The 22,287-nt window shown below is 35.7% G+C and overlaps 1 protein-coding gene across 3 annotated transcripts; it reads right to left on the reverse strand.

Annotated features, from left to right (window-relative positions):
• Positions 1–664: 664 nt before the first annotated feature.
• LOC112722797 (uncharacterized) lies at positions 665–2,693 on the reverse strand. Of its 3 annotated transcripts, none has more exons than XM_072207504.1 (4): positions 1,784–2,693; positions 1,418–1,536; positions 1,273–1,347; positions 665–1,054 (listed from the first exon to the last, which is right to left on the reverse strand). In XM_072207504.1, exons 1-4 carry the CDS (start codon positions 2,211–2,213, stop codon positions 998–1,000), a joined length of 681 nt encoding a protein of 226 aa, XP_072063605.1. In that variant the 5' UTR covers positions 2,214–2,693; the 3' UTR covers positions 665–997. The 3 variants fall into 3 exon arrangements, with proteins under 3 accessions (XP_072063605.1, XP_072063604.1, XP_025629751.1); XM_072207503.1 differs by having other exon boundaries at positions 1,261–1,347; XM_025773966.3 differs by having other exon boundaries at positions 1,232–1,347.
• Positions 2,694–22,287: the final 19,594 nt, after the last annotated feature.

A 22,287-nucleotide genomic window follows, 5' to 3' on the forward strand; every position in this document is an offset into this window, starting at 1 on the left:
TAATGAAAGCTAGAGTCAATGGCTACTAATTATCAATCACTTGGACATTAGTGACTCAAGAATTCCTAGGTTACCTTCCCAAGTCAAGAACACAAAAATCTACTCTAACATCCTTCCAAGCATTTTAGCAAACACTTGGAAGGCATAAAAGAAAAGTGAAATCATATTGCAAGAAAAGTAAATCTACACTACTCAATTGCAAGGAATTAAACAACAACAAAGCAATTCAACAATAAAGAAACATGAATCATAAATTGCATTAAAAGAGAAATAAGAGGAACAAGAGTGCATCAACATAAAAGTAGAGAATTACAAGAATTAAATGCTAAACTAGAAAGAAAAGATGTAGAAGAACAAGAATTATAAAAGGAAAAGTGAATCAAAGCATGAAATTAACCTAAATCTAAGAAATTTTAATCTAGATATAACCTAATCCTAATTCTAGAGAGAAGAGAGAGCTTCTCTCTTTAAAAACTAACTTTCTCTCCAAAACTAAACTAAACTAAAACTAATGTGATGTAATGTGTTGGAAGGTGTTGACTCCCCTTCAATCCTTGGGTTAAATAGTATAAAAAATGAGTTGGATTTAGATCTGAAAAAAGTTACGGACAAAAAAGTTACGGAATTTTGAAATCACCGTAAGGGTTTCGAGAAAAGAATTATAAAGTTCAGAAGAGTACTACCATTCTTTATTTCTATAAGTAATAAGTAATTTAATATATCATAGTACAAAAAGATATACACAATTTTTGTTTTCTTTCTTTACACATTTAATGTTTGGTCATGTTATTGAGGTGATAAAAATCAAAGCCTAAATAACCAATTAGGAATGGGATTGGGCACAAAACGCGGAAGAGGGACAATGCTGCTGCGGGGTTCATCTTCATCCTGTGACTGTGACTGTGAGCTAGTGGTGCTGTCTCTGGAGCGTGATGAATTTGAGTTGCGGATAATCATTTTGTCCATGACTTCCCTTCCTTGGCATATGATTTTAACATCACAGGTTTCCTGTGCATTCTTGAGTACCTTGTCCGCTATGCCACTCCTTGATTTTCTGTTACATCATTCAAATACCACAAAGTAATTATTAGTAAATTAAAATATAATGCTTGCTATCATTATTAATTAATATACTCTCTCTCTCTCTCTCTCTCTCTCTCTCTCTCTCTCTCTCTCTCTCTCTCTCTCTCTCTCTCTCTCTCTCTCTCTCTCTCTCTCTAAATTGGTGTACCTTAAATTAGATCTGTTTGTCCCAATTACCAGTTTCCTTACATCATGTGTCCCAACAAGGTCAACGATGGCTTCAGCAACCTTGTCGCCCTCTATCAGCATAATCTCCGCCTTAACCTGTATGTTTTAATATATTGGTTAATGATTTAATGTTACTAGGTAGGTGAGGAGTCAGGGATCCATTTACCTTGTAATGAATGCATAGGTCAATGAATTTCTTAAGCAGCAATTTCCTTTTGTCTTTCTCTTGAGTCAAGAAGTGGTTAACATACTCTCTGTTTACATGACTCCTTGGAAATTTTCCAACTGTTATTAGTGAACATTCAAGTACTTTAATTAATTGGTAGGAATGGAAACAAAGATTGCTAGAGAGCCATCAGAATTTATTGTTTTCAGCCATTAGTTAGCTATCAATATTTAAAGATATGTAATAAAGTATGTTGTAGAATTACTATATTAAAAGAATTGAGTTAATGGCCAAGTGAATAACAAAAACAATAGCATTTCTCAATTGAAATTAAGTGCGAAAATGGTTAGATCGATGGCTGCTTACGTGGACTTGGAATGAACTTGATGATAGGGAAAACGTGTATGAGATAGAGGGTGGTGGTGGAGGGTGTCACGGCGTGCTTCAACGCCCATGATAACACTTCCATGCTTGAATCATCCTCTCCAACTGCCACATATACCAAGTTCTCTTCCTCTTCATCGCATTTATGAAAATCGAGAGAGAAGACAGTGCTCATCTCGTCTTCTTCTTCTTCTGTTATGGTATCCAAAGCCTCCCTCATCAGCTTGATCTCAAACAATTCCTCTGAATAATAGTAATCTTCTTCCTCCTCCTCTCCTATCTCACTGCTGCAATCATACACTTGGTTTCTCTTGAACCCCTTAGCCATAAAGCTACTGCAGCTGCACGCAGGGAAACTTTCTTCTTCTTCATCGTCATAGTCCGTTTCTACGGATCTTGTAACTGATGACATGATCAGATATTTTATATGGTCCAAAAAATTGAAACACAGAAATGCATCTATAGCTGATGAATTCTTGAGTAGCCGAGGGTAAATACGTAATAAACACGAAAACAAGAGTTGACCGTACACTTCTTAATAGAGCAGCTTCAGGCTTTCGTGCTCTATGCTTTATTAAGACTAGTAAACTAGCTAGTGACGATTGATTGATTAAGTTGATGAGAAAAAGTCTTGAGTTGACTGGCTTAAGTTAAACAAACTAAACCGTAAACTCCTCAACCAAGAAACTTCATAGATGTGGACTTTGAAGTTTTAATATTACCCGTATCGTGGTTGGTTCATGTAAGTAACATCACCCTGGCTATGTGCTCTTATTGGTTGTACGTATCAATCATTTGCAAAGAAAGATTGTAACATTCTACATTGGAAAATGTTAAGTGAGAATACGAACGGAGTATATACTAGGATCCGGTCTATATATATTAAAGTCAAGTCAAATGCCGCGAACCCTTAAGATTACGTAACATAGGATAAGATTTATTGACATCAAAACATCTCCAATACTAGTTTTAATTTTAATTCTATTTTAAATTTTATAAAATAATATATAAACATTTATTAAATTATATATTATAAATAATAATTTAAAATTAAAAATAAAATTTATTATTTTAATATTTAATCTTAATTTAATTATAATTTTATATTATTTTTAATTATTTCATTAGCATAATTATACGAACAAAAAAATTTGATTAGTTTTCTATCAAGATAATAATGTAATATTGTATCTCTTGATCAGTTTTATTTTATCAATTAATTTTAATATAAATTTTAATTCTAAATGAATTTACTTTTTAAAAGTATTAAAAATATACTATAAAACCACTCTATTAAATATGCTCTCACATTAAGTTTTCAAAGAATAAATTATTAGGATCTTCAATTAATAACGTAATTGGTATGACATATTCTTAAAGGTATTTATCGATTTGATTCGTTTAAATGCGTTAAATAATTAATTATTTATTTGATTAGATCGAAATAAATATCAAATTACTTAATATTTTATTTGACTATATTAACTATAATTGACAATTTCATTAATTATATAATTTAATTGGAATAAATGAATTGATTTTGTTTTAATTTATATTAAATTTTTGTCTTATATATTCTGATTATTAATTTTTAAGAGTGTTATAATTAATTATTTATTTAATTTGATTGAAAAAATATTAAATTATTTAATATTTTATTTGACCACATTAACTATAATCAATCAATTATATTAATTATTTGATTCGATTAGAATAAATAAATTAATTTTGTTTAATTTAAATTAATTTTTTGTCTATGTATTGATTAATGATTTTTAAAAATATTATAATTATGTAATAATAATCATACTTAAAACTTTTTTCTTAGTATATTAAATTATATTCTCTAATAATTGTAAAAGATTAACCCTTTATACTTATATCTTTAGTTAAGCATTAATCTATACAATATTTGTAAAAAAAAAAGTCACACCATAAAATTAGATTTAATAGCTTAGGTAAAATTAATGCTGTCATTTTATTTTTTATAGTTATCTAGTTATTATCATAAGTGAAATATTTAAATTTATTATTTATCATTAATTTATGTATTGATCCTATTATTTTATGGATTACTCATTAAATTATTAAATAATTATTTTTAATAATTAACAGTTTCTTGGAAAGATTTGAAGGCATTCAGTGCTTTATTGACCACATTTATAAGAAATAGAATAGAGGAATGCTAGAGGACAAGTAATTTTTGTGATTTATAGTCATCAAATAGCCATTAATAATAGTTTTAATGGTGTGAAATTGGTGTGAGATTTCATCTAATGACTCACTTTTCTTTGCTGGTTACATGTTAGGCAGAATTTAACAAAGTTACTGGCCTCTTAGACTTTTCCAATAGAATATATAGATATATAGATAGACAATAGATTCATTATTAAGAAGTAGAATAGAAAAACAGAGAGACGCAGGTCTTGGAAAAAAATGGTAAAGAATTGAGATTACACATAAATAATGGCCTGCTGATATGGACGGTAAAAGTCGGTTACGACTTATAGCTCGGCAACGTTCAAACTTTGGTTATAACCGAACTTTCTAATTAAGACAGCATTCATACTCTCCTAATAACGTCGGATTCGCACTTAATTCTCGGACGTTACATGGAAACGGTCAGTCTCAATCAACCAAGATAAAAGGAAAAGAACAGAGACCAAAAAGGTAACGAGTTTTTCCTAAGAAAAATATATACATAATTCCTCTTATTAACTTGGGCGTCGGAGGACCTTTGCAGGTACCCACCACCTCGGTTCCCATTGCTGTGCTTTCTACTTCTACTACAAGGAGCTTGCCGATCTTTTCCGTGGAGCGAGTTATACCTCGGCATTAACAGGTCAGAACATTTGGCGCTAGAAGGAGGGCCGATTTGATATATTACTCGGCGTAAGCATCGAATTCGTTATGGCTGATGCTCCTCCTCCTACCCCATCCGAGCTCATGAGGATGGTAACCGAGCTTCAACAAGCAAATCAACGGATGGCGGAGGACAATCAGCGAATGCAAAATCAAATTGCGCAACTACAACACGCTCGTCTGGAGCACAATAATAATAACCACGAACAACACGGGAATGATGAACGGCAATCACTACCAACCCATGTTTCTGATACGCCACAACATAGGACTGATGAGGAACAACAGAATGAAGAGGCCCAACCTGAAGATGAGGGGGAAAATACAGATAACTCTGTAGGACCATTCACAGCTGAGATAATGAACTTCCAGCTACCTAGACAGTTCACTCTACCGACCACATTAACCCCATATGACGGGCTGGGAGACCCAAAACAACATGTCAAAAAATTCCGATCAATCATGATTGTTAACGGTGCCTCTGATCCTATTTTATGCCGATGTTTTCCTTCTTTTTTAGATGGTCCTGCACTTGACTGGTTTTGTTCTTTGCCTGCAGATTCTATATCACGTTTTCAGGAACTCGCCAAACAGTTTGAGGATCATTTTGCAGCCTCGGCGATATACCTCCTCGACTCTGACTACTTAACAACCATCAAACAAGGTCCGCAAGAAAGTCTAAAAGACTATATAACTCGGTTCACTAAGGTCGCCATGAGTATTCCGGACCTCCATCCCGAGGTGCATCTTCATGCTATTAAAAGTGGCCTTCGTCCAGGGAAATTCCAAGAGACCATCGCGGTAGCTAAGCCAAAAACTCTGGCGGAATTCTGCGAAAAAACTAAAGGGCAGATTGATATTGAAGAGCTCCGCCAAGCACGGAAACCAGAAAGGTCGACCACTAAAGACGACGAAAGAGCTCGGGATACCAAGAAGGGTTTCAAACCAGTACCTCGTTACGAATCATATACACAATTCAACGCCAAAAGGGACGATATCATTAAGGAGATTCTAAACTCAAAGTTGATTAAACCTCCCCGTAAGGCAGGCAATTACCCCGAGCCTAGAAACGTCGACAAATCCAAATACTGCACTTTTCACCAGAAGCATGGTCATACAACTGATGAATGTATAATTGCTAAGGATCTACTGGAACGGTTGGCACGACAAGGTCATCTTGATAAATTTATTGCAGGTCATATTCAAAGGAGAACGGCATCCAACTCCGAGCAACCCTCAACAGGACAATCATCAAAAGAAAAGGACAAAGCCCCGGCTCAACCAAGGGGAGTGATCAATTGTATTTCCGGAGGTTACGCCGGAGGGGGAAGTACAAGCTCGGCCAGAAAACGAACGTATCGAGCTATGTTAGCAGTCGACGCTGACCATAATTCTGCGCCAATCCCAGATGTACCCGAGCTGACCTTTCGTTCCACCGACTTCAATTCCAAACACACAAACTATGATGACCCTGTGGTCGTCTCTATCCAGCTTGGAGACCTTATTGTTCGGAAGGCATTACTCGACCCAGGGAGTAGTGCTGATGTACTTTTCTTTACAACTTTTCAAAAGATGAAATTAAGCACTAACATTTTGCAGCCATATTCAGGAGACTTGGTCGGATTCTCAGGAGAGCGAGTACCCGTCCTGGGATCCGCATGGTTACAAACTACACTAGGCGAGCAACCATTGTCCAGAACACAGGATATTCAATACCTAGTCGTAGACTGTTTTAGCCCTTATAATGTTATCCTAGGGAGACCTTTTTTAAACAGATTCGCTGCTATTGTTTCTACTTATCACCTCTGTGTCAAGTTTCCTGTGCAGGATAACGTTGTTGCAACCATACATGGTGATTTGCAAGAAGCTCGGCAATGCTACAACGTAAGCCTGAAACCCATCAGAAGAAACACCGAAACTCGGATCAACTCAATTCAATCCGGAGCACCAAATTTGACAGAATTAGACCCAAGAGCCGACTTTCAGGAACGTCCACTGCCCAATGAAGATCTCCAAAAGGTCGCCTTAACCAGCGATCCTGCAAAGTTCACATTCATCGGCACATCAATGAAAAATGAGGTCAGAACAAAGATAATCAGCTTCTTATGTGCGAACGCCGACCTTTTTGCATGGACTTCAGGAGATATGCCGGGGATTAGTCCATCAGTAATAACACACAAGTTAGCCGTTAGCCCGGCAGCCCGACCAGTTTCCCAAAAAAAGAGAAACCTCGGCACCGAGAAGCGATCAGCCTCCATGACAGAAGTCAACAAACTCCTCGAAGCAAAGTTCATCCGCGAAATCAGATTCACTACGTGGTTGGCTAACGTCGTTATGGTAAAAAAGAACAACGGTAAATGGCGCATGTGCGTCGACTTTACTGATTTAAATAAAGCATGTCCAAAAGATGCTTATCCTCTACCTTGCATAGATACATTGGTAGATAACTCCTGTGGTTATGATACTTTGAGTTTCATGGATGCATACTCTGGTTATAATCAGATCCTTATGCATCCATCAGACCAAGAGAAAACAGCTTTTATAACTGAAAATGGTAATTACTGCTATAATGTTATGCCTTTCGGTTTAAAGAATGCAGGAGCAACATACCAACGACTGATGAACAGAATTTTTGAGCAACAAATAGGCAGAAATATCGAGGTCTACGTCGATGACATGGTAGCCAAAACAAAGGTCGGCCAATCCCACATACATGACCTGGAAGAAATATTTTCTCAAATAAGAAAATATAACATGAGACTGAACCCCGAAAAATGCGCATTCGGTGTCAAAGGCGGAAAATTCCTCGGGTTCATTCTGACAAGTCGGGGTATCGAGGCAAACCCAGAGAAATGTCAAGCAATACTCGATATGCAGAGTCCAAAGACGACAAAAGATGTTCAACGGCTAACAGGCAGATTAGTGGCGTTGTCAAGATTCTTGCCATGCCTAGCTTTCAAATCATTCAACTTTTTCCAATGTTTAAAGAAAAATACGAAGAGCTTTTCCTGGGATGAGAAATGTGAAGAAGCATTTTTAAGCTTGAAGCATTTCCTCTCCAAACCACCTGTTTTGCAGAAACCAAAGCTCGGCGAACCATTATACCTATATTTGTCCGTCACTGAGCTGACCATTAGTTCTGCTCTTGTTACAGAAAACAACAAAGATCAGCAGCCAGTATACTTCGTGAGCAAGACACTACAAAATGCAGAACTTAGATACCCGAAACTTGAAAAGCTCGTCCTGGCACTGATATTTTCGGCAAGACGCCTCCGACCTTATTTTCAGAGTCATACAGTCATCGTTCGAACTGAACATCCACTTCGACAAATACTCTCTAAGCCTGAATTAGCAGGACGAATGACTAAATGGTCTATTGAACTCTCCGAGTTCGACATACAATTCCAACCTCGGGGATCTGTTAAATCGCAATGCCTGGCTGATTTTGTGGCAGAATTTACTAATACTTCAGCCGAGGAAAGAAGTCGGCCCTGGACGCTATTTGTTGATGGAGCTTCAAACCCCCAAGGAGCAGGAGCAGGAGTATTGCTAGAAAGCTCGGATGGTATAATCCTCGAACACTCTCTGAGGTTTTCATTCAAAGCCAGCAATAACCAGGCAGAATACGAAGCCCTCATAGCTGGGCTCAGGTTAGCAACTGATTTACATATTCATGATTTGAAGGTTTATTGTGATTCATTATTAGTCGTACAACAAGTAAATCAAACTTTCCAAACAAAAGATCCAATTCTTTCGAGGTACTTGAATATTGTTCGGAACTTGTTAAACAAGTTTTTTAAAATAGAAATTGTCCATATACCTAGAGAACAAAATCATAGGGCAGATGTCTTATCAAAATTAGCAACAACACAAGCACACACTGCTACACTTTTACAATCAACCTTAGACAAACCGAGCATTGACTCAGCAAATATTCTAAACACCTCGACTAAAGATAGTTGGCAACAACCTTACATTCAATACCTCCGCAGCGGATCTGTTCCGGAGGAGATTGAAGACAAAGGTAAATTCAGAAGACAAGCTTCTTTTTTCACCTTGATAAATAACACTCTATATAGGCGAGGTTATTCTCGACCATTATTGAAATGCCTGGATAGGTCAGAGGCCGATCTTCTCTTAGCTGAGGCTCACGAAGGAATCTGTGGCATACACTGTGGAGCTCGGAGCTTGGCGCAGAAAGCTCTCCGAGCAGGATTTTATTGGCCGACAATATGGGAGGACAGTAGGCATAAAGTTAAAACCTGTGACAACTGTCAGAAGCACTCACCGATCATTAATATGCCTGCCGAACATCTCCATCAATCAGCGGTAAGTTGGCCGTTCAATCGGTGGGGAATAGACATACTTGGCCCTTTCCCCACTGCTCCGAGACAGGTAAAATTTTTGGTTGTTGCAGTAGATTACTTTTCTAAATGGATTGAGGCACAACCACTCGCAAAAATCACCTCATCACAAATAATCAGTTTTGTGTGGAAATATATAATTTGTAGATTCGGTATACCAGGCCATATCGTAACCGATAATGGTCGTCAATTTACTGATAGCACTTTCAAAGAATTCTTACAGAATTTAAAGATTAAGCAACACTTCTCTTCTGTGGAACATCCGCAATCCAACGGCCTGGCAGAAGCAGCAAATAAGATCATCCTTCAAGCATTAAAGAAAAAGCTGGACCACGCAAAAGGCTTATGGGCCGAACTTATCCCTGAAGTCTTATGGGCATACAACACAACAATCCACTCAACTACCAAAGAAACTCCCTTCAGGTTGGTCTATGGATCCGAGGCAATGATTCCAATGGAGGTGTCTCAAAGCTCTATACGAACACTAGCAGAAAATCATGAGAAAGCTCGGCAAGCAGAGCTTGACCTAATTGAAGAAATTAGGGAAACAGCGGCTATTCGGCACAGAGCTCTACAACAACAAGTAAGCCGACGATATTCTCGGAAGGTGGTCCCAAGGTCATTTAATCACGGAGACTTAGTACTTCGTAAGACTGAACAAGCCCGCCGACCTCCTTCTCATGGGAAGCTCGCCGCAGCCTGGGACGGCCCGTACCGAGTATCCGAGGTATTAGGCCGAGGAGCATACAAGTTGGAACAGTTAGATGGCACGCAAATTCCTAACACATGGAACATCAACTCTTTGAAGCAATATTACAGTTAACAGTAAGGAAACATACCAGTACTCTTTTTCCCACCTTGAGAATTTTTTTCCCAAAAAGGGTTTTTGCTCATAGGGGGTTTTAATGAGGCTGGTTCGCCTGAAACAAACTTGTACAGGTATCATTATTAATAAACATTCATTTTCTTCTACATATTTTATGTCATAAACCCCACAACAATAAACACAAACGGGGGACTTCTCTAAATCGTCCAGATATAATATTCCTATAAAAGGGAATTACTAATAAAAAGATAAGTCGCATTATCATAATACGAATGCGCAAATACTACAGTCATCAAGCCTCAAAATGGCTACATCAGAAAACCGATTAGGAAACAACAAAACCTAATCTATAAGTTTATAGCCAAACTACTGAACTACAAAATCAAAACAGAGAAACATATGCAGCAAAATAAACAGAAACATTTTTTCACAAAAACAAAAGGCGAACTCCTACAGAAACTAATCGGCAAGATTATCATCCCCTTCTTCAGCAGCCTCCTCATCATCTACGAGCTTCCCGCCTTGAATCACTTTACCAGGATCCATGGCACCGAAATCACCATCAGGAGCAAGGAACTTTGCTTGATTAACAGCTCGCTCAAAGCCCTCTGCAAAAGCATCCAAGATATCACCCTGCTTGTTATCTTCAAATTGCTTCATCTTCGCAGACAGCTCGATCATCCGATCATTCACAATCGACAGGTCATTTTCTTTCTCTTTCAATAAAACAGAAATTCTCTCATGACATTCTCTTTCAACTTTAAGATCGGTCTCAGCCTCTGATAATTTTTTCTTCAAATCCTTAACGGTCACCTCACTCAGCACTAATTGATTTTTTAATTCAGCAAACTTCGAAACTTCAGATAATTCCTTTTGGTGTTTTTTCTCCTGACTACGACCAATACTGGCCAATCGAAATCCCAAGACCTGATATATTAAAACCAACACATGTCAAACGAAAAAGGAAAACAGGAACGCACAAACCATCACACATTTTACACACAAATTACCTGCAGGTATTGGTCAACACCTATATCGCCAACTCCTTCTACCCTACTTTTATCCGCCACAGATTGAACAATTTCATCGGCCACAACACTGAAGGGGAATTTCTTGTTCCATACCGAGGAATTCTCCTCCTCCTCCTCAAAAGAGTGCAGCCTCTCTTGCTTTAAAATAAAGTTCGGCAAGTCATCGAGTTGCAATTTCTCCTCTCCAACCCCTCCCTCATTTTCAGTAACTGCATCCGATTTCCTTTTTTTGAAAATGATCCCCTTTTTCTTCGGTAGCGGTTGATCAACCTCAGCCCCACCATCCGCTTTTTCAGCATTTGATGAGGATCCCTCAAAATTCTTCGCTTTAAATCGGGACCTCAGACTCGAGGCAGTTACACCAGGAAAATTACCAGCTGCAAATTTCACGAAAAACCAGTGAACCAAGTAGCAAAATTTAAAAAAAAAAAAAAAAGAAAAAAGAAAAAGCTTTCTCACCAAAATATCTTAAAACAGCCGATCTATCTTCCTCCCAGGGAAGTAGGTCAGAAACAGATATCAACCCCCCCTTATCCACCATTTCAATCAAAAACGAGATAATGCATTCGTTCCGGCTATTAATCAATTCGGGTCCCAATATGTGCTGTGGATGACAACACCAATACAGTGGGAATTTTTCCCCCAGATGCTCATCAAGGTAAAATGGATACTCTTCATCTACTGATTTTACTTTCAAAAACATTTCTTTGAAATCTTTAAAAGATGATTTGTAAAGTTTAAAGATGGAAAAACCCGGGGTACTGTTTAAGTTAATCCACAAACCTTTCCACACCCCCTTAGCTTGAAACAAAGAAAAAAACAACTCCACCTCTGCTTCAATTTCAAGAAAATCCATTAAAGCTTGAAAGCATCTGATAAAAGCCCACCCATTTGGGTGTATCTGAGATGGAGCACAATTAAGTTGTTTCATCACAGTACACTCAAAGTCAGAAAAGGGAATTTTAACCCGCAACTCCTCAATCATACAACTGTAAACATAGAAATTTTCAAAATCTTTTTTCCTATGGAAAACGCGATCAGCTCGACTGCATGGAAGCAATTCTATATGAAAACCCGTCCTAACTATCCTCCCAACATTTATTTGTCTCACACTCTCAATATCAGAAAACAGAGAAGCCCGTAAGTGGACATCACCATCAACCCACTCATAATCACCATCGTCTTTAACCTCAGGAAGCAAATTTTTCTTCTTCTCACTCATTTTTTGACAAAGATCAAAAAGAAAAAGCAATCAGAACAGAACGGGGTGAAGAGAAATTACTAACCTCTTCTACTCATTCTTCTTTAAAAACTTATCTTTCCAACTTAAACTCCAATGCGTGTGAAAACCTGAAACAGAGAAGATAGTTTAATTAAACCTTTTAGTTCCATAAATAAATCTTAGCCTTTCCATCTATATTAATTTTAACGGCTACAGATTGATCTTGGAAGTTGCACCTAAGACATAAATAACACAATATCCTATATAAATAAATGCTATTTACTTTAAGAAACCCTTTCGCGTTCCAGGCTTGACCAAGGTAAGACACGTTGACCTGGGGGCTGAACATGCCGAGCTATAACTCGACGAAAAGCTCAACCTGTCTCCTCCAAACCAGGTCAAGCTTGGGGGCTGTGATATGGACGGTAAAAGTCGGTTACGACTTATAGCTCGGCAACGTTCAAACTTTGGTTATAACCGAACTTTCTAATTAAGACAGCATTCATACTCTCCTAATAACGTCGGATTCGCACTTAATTCTCGGACGTTACATGGAAACGGTCAGTCTCAATCAACCAAGATAAAAGGAAAAGAACAGAGACCAAAAAGGTAACGAGTTTTTCCTAAGAAAAATATATACATAATTCCTCTTATTAACTTGGACGTCGGAGGACCTTTGCAGGTACCCACCACCTCGGTTCCAATTGCTGTGCTTTCTACTTCTACTACAAGGAGCTTGTCGATCTTTTCCGTGGAGCGAGTTATACCTCGGCATTAACAGGTCAGAACACCTGCTATACAAAGATTGTGCTATTAATAAGTATATTGTATAGATGTTTGAATACTCTTCATAGAGTTCTTTTCCATTTAAAATTTTAGGGATTTATTGCTGTATATTTCGTCTCCAACGGAAAAAAAAAGCATTTCATCTCCAACAAAATGATGTGTCATCATATATATGTAATTCACATAATGAGGTCTATTTTTTTTTAAATAAAACAGAATTAAATTATCATATTTAATTTGAATTTAATAACATTTTATACGATTATCCAGTTATATGTTTTTTTTATATAGTTCCACCTCTCACAAATTTCTAATAGAAAGGTGAAGGACACAAGACAGCTAACGTAAATAAAAACCAGAACAACTCTTCAAAAATCTCTTCTTCCCACTTCCTTGAATTGAGTAAAGATCTTCATAGTATTCCTGCAATAAAGATTTAATAGAGAAACAACTAGATTTTTCATGTTACCAAGTCAATGAGCATGTTGTTGCATCCCCACCTTATTTAATACTATAATTACACCCGCACAATGCGCAGACGGTAAATTAATAATAGTATATAATAAATATTAAAAATGGTTATGTTTTGTAGAATTAAATTAAATATGTGTAAACTAAAGTTAAATTTAAAAGATATTTTTTTTTAAATAATTTGTAGTATAAAAAATTTGGATGTTGGAGTTGTACAAAGTGACATTTTTATTTAGTAATTTAATTTTTATATTTATTTTAGTTGATGGACTTAGTCTTCTTATGTGACGCTCGTCCTCTTTTTTCTTTATTGGTTATTGTTAGAATTGTTACTTTCTTCTTTTTGTCGTAGGTTCTTATGAAGGCATGTTATTTATGAATTGTTGAGTTGTATGCACTTTCTATTATGTTGTTTGTTCCATCTTTGCATGTATATTTTTCTTCCAAAGATGTGTCTTGAATTTGTATGGTTTTCTTTCTTCTTAATCTCTTGATGTAATTTTTTAATGACATCTACAATAAAATGAACAAAATATGTAGATTTTTTTTTGAATAAATTATTTTTAATAAGAATAATTAAAATAGTATAAAATGAAATTACTTGTTAGTATTTTTCTTTGACCCACTCTGTCAGACAATGTCTTAAGTGATGCAAATTTAAAATAGTCTTGGAAAATGTTCAAAATTGAATCTTTAATTTCTTTCACAGTTGTGAGTAAAAAGTTTAATTTCATTGTATCTTTAATTGGCCTATACCAGATCATTTGCATCTTCTATTTTTAAATTTTTTATAATATAATATAAACTTTTTTTTCTTGTAACAAATGTTTAAATTTGTTCATCATATTTCTCTTCATAATGATATGAAGATGTGTTTCCTGCAGTGTTAGTAAATCATAGTTAATAATTAGTTAAAAAGGAACAATAAATAGCATATTAAAAGAAGCATAATTTTAAATTTTTAATGATATTAAAATACAATTATATATAAAGTATTATAAAATAATATAAAAAGTATAAAAAACAAAAATAATTAAAGTATTTTTTCGTAAATTTAATTTAAAAATATAATAAATATGTTTGTTTTATACCTTTTCATCTAATATAATGATTTCTAAGCAAAGAGACTCTTCTTTATTTGTGGGTGTTAATGTTTCCCATAGATGAACCACACGAATTTTGATAAACCAATTGTCTTTTTGTTTGGTGATATTGTTCAAAAAATAATGTTCCATTGAGTAAGTTTGAGATGTTGTGTAATTCGAAAATAAATTTTTCGTATTAAATTTGATGTCATTTGAAAGAATAGTGATTAGAAACTTATATAAGTAGTTCAAATAGTATGGAATTTGAATATTTGTAACGTAAAAATTTATTATGATTATTAATATTATTATTAATGTTTATTATATTTAATGAGTTATTTATAGAAATTAACAAATTAATTATTGGAGTTATAAATTTATTGTATTGTTCATAATGGTGAGATATAATAAATATATAGATATGGATTAAATGTCTTTGTAGGTTACAAATTTTTATATATTTTTTTTTGTTGATTTGGAAATAATAGTTTATTTGACAAAAATTGAATGGTTGATTCTAATATTTTGTCAAGTAAACGATGTTGCTGACATGACATTAGTAGAAAAAAAAAAGATATTTTAAAAATAATGTAAGTAAACTTATATATCTACTTTTATATATTAAAAATAGATTGATAAAAGCTCTTCAAAAATCTCTTCTTCCCACTTCCTAAGCAGCCTTCTCCAATGGATTCACACCCACTTCAATCCATTCCACAGCCCACATCTACTAATGAGGCTATCTTTGTTTGCTGCAATCATATACAATCTTGGAAACTTATTCATTAAAACTCCTTCCTTTAACCACAGGTGAGACCAGAATTTTGACTTTATTCCATTTCCAATTGATATCTTTAACCTGTCTAAAAATAAAGTAGCCAACCTCTCATTTTTCTCTTCAATCCTCCTTATATCCGACCAAAGTCCTGTATTCAGTTTCAGTCCCTGATCGTAGAGTCGTTCATCCCCACATAGATCATTACACGAGCACATTATCCTTTTCCAAAGAGGATAATTCTCCTTATTAAACTTCCACCACCATTTAAAGAGCAACGCCATATTCTTTAGTTCAATATCTCCTACTTTGGAGCCCTCATATTTTTTCGGCCTTTGAATTACTTCCCACCTTATAACTAGCATTCCCCTCGTTCCATCCAATTTTTCTCAAAAGAAACCTCACTTTTAAGGAATTTATCTTCTTTGTCACCTTCTTTGGGATTTTGAATATGCTTAAGTAGTACATTGGGAAATTGTTTAAAACTGATTTTATTAGAACTAGTTTTTCTACCTTTGTTAGATACTTACCCTTTCACCCCTTCAATCTTTCATCTATTCTCTTAATAACCGAAGTCCATGTAACAACTTTTCTAGGATTAGCCTTCAAGGAAATTCCTAGATACCGAATAGGGAGATCAATCCTTTTACAACCCAAAATAGCACATGCCTGGAGAGTTTCCACCTCTTTACAGTTCATCCCAATTATTGCATATTTATCAAAATTGATCTTTAACTTTGTTATCAATTCAAAATCTTTTAGGGTTCTCTTATAGTTTCATACAGACTCTAAATCTCCGAGACAAAATAAAATTGTATCATCAGCAAACTGTAGATGAGACAGGCTAATCTTTTCTTTCCCTTTTTTAACGTCTTGATTCTCCTCATCTCACTAAGTCTAACCAGAATTTTATTTAAAACCTCTCCCACCAATATAAAGAAAAAAGGAGACAGTGGATCTCCTTATTGCAGACCCTTTGCATGGAGAATGATTCAGTTACCACCCCATTTACTAAGATTGACATACTAGCTGTAGTGACATGTACTTTAATCCACTTCCTTCATCTTTCACCAAAACCCATATTTTTTAAAACCATATCTACAAAACTCCATTTTATTCTGTCGTATACTTTTTGGAAGTCTAGTTTTATTAGCCATGCTAGGACCTTTCTCTTCTTCATTCAGTGTACTGTTTCTCAAGCAATAAGAGCACCATCCATAATCTTTCTTCCTTCTACAAAAGTCCTTTTTGGAAGTCTAGTTTTATTAGCCATGCTAGGACCTTTCTCTTCTTCATTCAGTGTACTATTTTACAAGCAATAAGAGCACCATCCATAATCTTTCTTCCTTCTACAAAAGTCGATTGGGCCTCCCCTACAAAGACCAGGCATCAAACCATGAAGTCTATTTGCAAGCATCTTAGATATAACCTTATACAAATATTCCACCATACTTATTAGTCTATAGTTCCCAAGATCATCTTTTCCTCCTTCTTTGTGTGCAAGAGCCACCCAAGTCAAGTTTGCCTCCTTTGGTAAAATCCCATCTGTAAAGAACATTGTCACTATCCTACAGAACTCCACACCAATCACTCGTCATAGCTTTCTAATACTCTTGAAGTTAAAGCCATCTGGTCCTGCTGCTCTTGTTGGATTACATTCCCACACTATTTTCTTTATCTCATCCTCATCTGGAATTACCTCCAGCTCCTTCGCTTACTCATTTGTGATAGAAATCACCAATAATGCTTCAAACTCTATATTCGAAAATTACTCCTCCGTATAGAGTTTCTTAAAGAATACCCTCACGACTTTCTTTACCCTTCTTGATCCACTGAAGATCTTCCCTTGTATTCATATATTGTTCATACTTTAGCACCCCTCCTTTGTTCAGTGATAGCATGAAAAAAACTTGTGTTTTGATCCATACTTAAAGCAAATCTTGATCGTGACATTTGTTTCTAATAAAATTCTTTCTTTGTATACCAACGTTCTGCTAACACCTGTAAAGCTCTACTTCTTGCTAACGAGCATTCATCCATTTCTCCTTGTTCAATCTGCTTATCAATCCTCTGCATCTCCCTCTCTACCTTCTCAATATTATTGTGAATCAAGCCAAACCTATCCTTATTCCAACACCTAAGTGGCCTTCTTAGCCATTTTAACTTCTCCACTATATTTTCTGTAAAATTTCGATAAATACTGAATAATTAATTACTAAATTAATTAAAAATAAAAAAGATTAGAAAATAGAAAATTTATAATTTAGGAGAATAAAAATAATTAAGATATGAATTAAAGCACTAATTTTAAAGGTTTTGACCCAAAACTTGGTCAACGAGCTAAAACAATTGAATCGGACTTCACCGGGCCCAAGTCCACACTATTTAAACCACACTTGACCTATTTCAGCATCAAATTCCCCATTTGAGAGAGAGAGAGAGAGAGAGAGAGAGAGAGAGAGAGAGAGAGAGAGAGAGAGAGAGAGAGAGAGAGAGAGAGAGAGAGAGAGAGAGAGAGAGGAACCTTAACACTATTTATCACCATCTTTATTTATCCATAACTTTTGCTTCAGAGCTCCGATTGACGAGTCGTTTGTGGTCACGCGTTCGTCTTGGATCCATCTTTAATTCTATTTAGGCATTGTGCTAAGTAAACACGAAATCCCTACCTAGGTTTCCATTCTCTTTGGTTTTGTATTTTTGGGGGTATGTGTGAGTTGAAATCTTGTGATTTTGGTTCTTTAGGGGTACTCTAGCATGGATTTCTGGGTTAAGGTAAGGAAGCTTAACTCCCTTCATTCTCCATAATTTTGAGTAAAATCCTAGTATGAAAGTTGAGTTATTATTGTGATTAGAATGTGTGAATTATCTCGGCTCGTTTGGAATTGGCATTGGCGTTGATTTGGTGCGGAGTTGAGTTACAGATCAAAGTGATGAGGATTTGGTGGAGGTTGGTATTGTTGGAGAAGAGTTTTTGGAGGTTGAGATCACCGTCAACAAAGGTACGGATCTTAATTTTGGATAGGCACCATGTAACACTATGTGAAAATCTAGGTTAATTGTTCCTAGGATAGGATTGGATTGAAATTGGTTGCAATATTATAGATTGAGTGATATGAATATTTATGATGTTGATTGATGTCAAAATTGGGTCAGAGGTCGTGATAGGGTGATGAATCTCCTATTTGATAAGTAGAGATAAGTGGTGTGAGATAATTGATGTTTGGTTGTTTGTGATATTGGATATATTGGTATTGTGTGAATTATTGTGGGATTGATGGTTTAGTTTTGACTAATGATGGATTAAATGTTAAAATTGATTGATGGTGTTGAAATTGAGTTGATTAAGTCTTGAATTGTGGGGATAGATAGAGAATTGAGAATTATGCGTTGAGGATGCCTAGGAATGGTTTTGGGTTGGTTTTGAGTTGAATTGAATTGAGAATTAGTGAATAACACTTACGTGAAATTTAGTAAAAACTAATTTTTGACTAACTTCGACGGGCCATAACTTGGCGCTCGGAGTTCGAAATCGAATGAAATTTGTGTTAGATTAAAGCTAGTGAAATGATCTTTAAAATAGTTTAAGAATGAAGAAAAATAAAATTTTGTGGAGAAAGTTATGAAATTTTGGAATTTGGTATAAAAATCTGAAATCTGAGAGTTTGCAAAAAAAAAACCAGAAATTCTGGTTTGCGTGCCAACGCACAATATGGTGCGTGCGCACCCAACAAGGTGGGTGTTAGTACTCGTCCGTATACACAAGCTGAGAAGCCTTTCTGATTTGTGCGTACGCACAAGGGTGATGCATATGCACAAGTCGTATTTTCTCACATAATTTCTGTTTTTAACTGCTTGACTTTTCTGGCATGCTTGTAAACTTCCATAAATTCCAATTAAGGTTCGATACCTAGTTTTTTGGCTCTAGAATTAGTGTGAGAATACGGAATGAGTTAAAGTAAATTGTTTCTAGATACACGCTTGGTTAAACCAGATGACAGGGTGATTTGTCCCACCCACGGTAAGGACATTGGCATTGTCCTGCTCACAAGGAAGTGAAATTAATTACTTAATGACGAATTGAGATTAATGAATCTAAATCTGATAATGGATAAAGGATTGTGGTTAATAAATATAATAACTTGTGAAATAGGTTAAAGACATTGATGTTGACTGAGTATGGCCTGAATGGCTGGATTAGCAAGGACGTTTGTCTTATCCCACTTGCGTATTGATTTGGCACCTGCACTGGACAAGGACCGTAGTTCCATCGTTCTTATTTATGGTTGTGGTATGACTTGAGGAAGGTGACAGGGCACTCTTCCTTTGAGACAAAATGGTACCCCCAATGAGAAAGTGACAAGACACTCTCCCTCTGAGACCAGCTTGTGATAAGCTGAGAGTATTCCTTTTTGGGGATGTGGTGGGTTGTTTTGTCCATGTTCTCTCTAATTGCAAGATGACATGACACTCTCCCTCTGAGACAAGTGACAATACACTCTCTCTCTGAGACAGAATGATACCTCCAGTAAAAAGGTGATATGGCACTCTCCCTCTGAGACGAGACCAGCTTGTTATAATCCGGAATATGTTTTTTCTCCTGGAGACACAATCGAGAGACAATGTCCAGGTTAGCTACCGGATGTGTCAGATTCTAACAGTTTAATTGACACATGAGCTCATGGCCAGTAGGACAAACATGCATCATTTGTCTTTGTGTGTATTAATTGGGTGTACATCTTGTATTTGGCTTGCTTTATTGAATAATTGTATCTACTTGCTATTTGAACTAGGGGTGATCAAAACCGAACCAGACCAAACAAAACCGATGGACCAAACTAAAAAAACCGAAAACTGAATAAACCGAATAAACGAAAAATCGAAAAATTAAATGTTTGCTGTTTTTAGTTTAGTTCGGTTCGGTTTTTGGTTCTAACATAAAAAATTTGAACCAAACCGAACCGAACCGCTGCTCTAATTTAAAGCCCCAAAATATCTTAAATTAAACCTAACCCTAATAATACAATTCCCTAACACTCTCACTCACACTCTCCTTTACTTCTGCGTCGCACAGCTCTTGGACCAGAGTCTCTCTCCACGTTCTTCCTCACATAGTCAGTCAGCCTCTCCAGTCTCCACCATTGCATTCACAGTCCATCCATTTTCTTCCTTTCGCAGCATCCTTTTCCTCTCTTGTAGTCGCAGCCTCTTCCTTTCCTTCTCTCACAGTCGAAGCCGCCACCGTTTGTCACACATGTCGCCCATCACGCGTTCGTCGTTGCCCATCGCGCATTCGTTGTTGAGGCCGTGTCGTTTGTCCAGTCTCTTCTCCGTCTTTCTCTGTAATGGAATCTAGGCCTCAGGTTTGTTTTTTTGTTCTGATTCTATTTTTGTAATTTCTGGTTTAGTCTTCTTATTGACTCTGATTTGTAATGAACACTTGGTTGGCTTGTTCTTAATTCTATGGTTGAGTTATTGATCTGATTTTGTTTTTTAATTTTGAACTTTTTGTTCTGTTTTTATTTAGGGTAATTTTGATTTAGGTTGATTCTGAAGTTTTTGTTTATTTAATGATAATGCAGGAAAGGGGAAGGTGAAAAAGGAAGAAATTGTAGAATTGGTGCACCACATGAAAATTTTTAGAATTATCTTGGTTGTATTTCTGATTGTCCCTTCTTGCCTTTTTTTTTTTTTTTTTGCTTTTTGATTTTTCTGAGTCAGGTTAATTATCTAATTTGAATTTGTAGTTTGGTATTCTAATTTATGTTGTTTTAATTTTAATGTTGTTCTAATTTTGACCTGTTTCTAATTATTTATTCAATTATATATATATATATATATATATATATATATATATATATATATATATATATATATATATATATATATATATTATCTGGTCATGGTTCTCTATTCTGTGCTGAATTCAGTCTTTAGAGAGAATAATGATTGAGCTGTAAAACATAATAAGCATATAGTCAATCATGTTGCTGCAGTATTCATATTTTGATAATATTTTTTTGGAAGACAGTTTTAAATTACCTGGTATATGTGCAGCGGATAGAAGTAATGGTTGATTGATAATAGTTATTGTGTTCCATCACCCATTGCTATGATTTAGTCAGTTTTTTTTATCAGCTTTTGCATACTATGATTCATATGGCTATGGTATTATGGCTTAATTTTGTTAGGCAAGGATGGCTATAATTTTACATTTTTTTAATGATTGAAAAAACCAAACAAATCGAACCAAATCAAACTGATTTTAATTGGTTTGATTCGGTTCAGATGGTTTCAATAAAAAATCAAACCAAACCGAACTGCAGTTCAATTAAACGATTTGATCGGATGACTTTTCTCTTAAAAACTGAACCAAACCGCACTACGAACACCCCTAATTTGAACTAATTGCTTTACCTGCTTCCTCTATTTGTGTATGCTTTGTATTATTTTGTACGTGTTTGAATAAGTGAGAGATCCCTTATGCTGGCGATGGTGACGTTGAGGGTTGTTCTTAATGCGATGTATTGATATATCTGGATGATGAAAAATAAATTTAATTGATATTTTGAGTTCCCTGGGTAGATGCAAGGGTTGTGGTTCACCCCACTTGCTTTTGATTGATATTTAAGCTTCCTGGGTAAATACAAAGGTTGTGGCTTTGTCCCACTTACTCTAGGTTGAGATTGGAACTCCCTAGATAGATGCAATGGTGGCTTTATTCCACTTACTCCGGATTGAGATTGGAACTCCCTGGGTAGATGCAAGGGTTATGGTTTGCCCCATTTGCTCTGGGTTGAGATTGAGACTAATTATTGAGAATAAATTGATCCCATTGAGACTGAGCCTTGATATAAAATTATGGAATTTGGATAATTATGATACAGAGAGAGAGAGAGAGAGAGAGAGAGAGAGAGAGATAATGACTTGTATTGGAAAAGACTGAGATTTTGAGATCACTAGTATGATTGATAACTTGTATTGAGTAGAGTTAGGAATCAAAAATTACTAATTTAACTGAGAATTAGTCTGATTATCATGTTCAGATTTAGAAAGGACCCTAG

Source organism: Arachis hypogaea, chromosome 11 (genome assembly GCF_003086295.3).
Source record: "Arachis hypogaea cultivar Tifrunner chromosome 11, arahy.Tifrunner.gnm2.J5K5, whole genome shotgun sequence".
NCBI lineage: Eukaryota > Viridiplantae > Streptophyta > Magnoliopsida > Fabales > Fabaceae > Arachis > Arachis hypogaea.

Excerpts from the sequence above, each read along its gene's own strand:
- LOC112722797 (XM_025773966.3), bottom strand. The coding sequence starts at position 2,213 with ATGTCATCAGTTACAAGATCCGTAGAAACGGACTATGACGATGAAGAA. Across the intron at positions 1,537-1,783 it reads CAAGTTCATTCCAAGTCCAC|TTGGAAAATTTCCAAGGAGT; the intron begins GTAAGCAGCCAT and ends CACTAATAACAG. Across the intron at positions 1,055-1,231 it reads ACAAACAGATCTAATTTAAG|AAAATCAAGGAGTGGCATAG; the intron begins GTACACCAATTT and ends ATGATGTAACAG.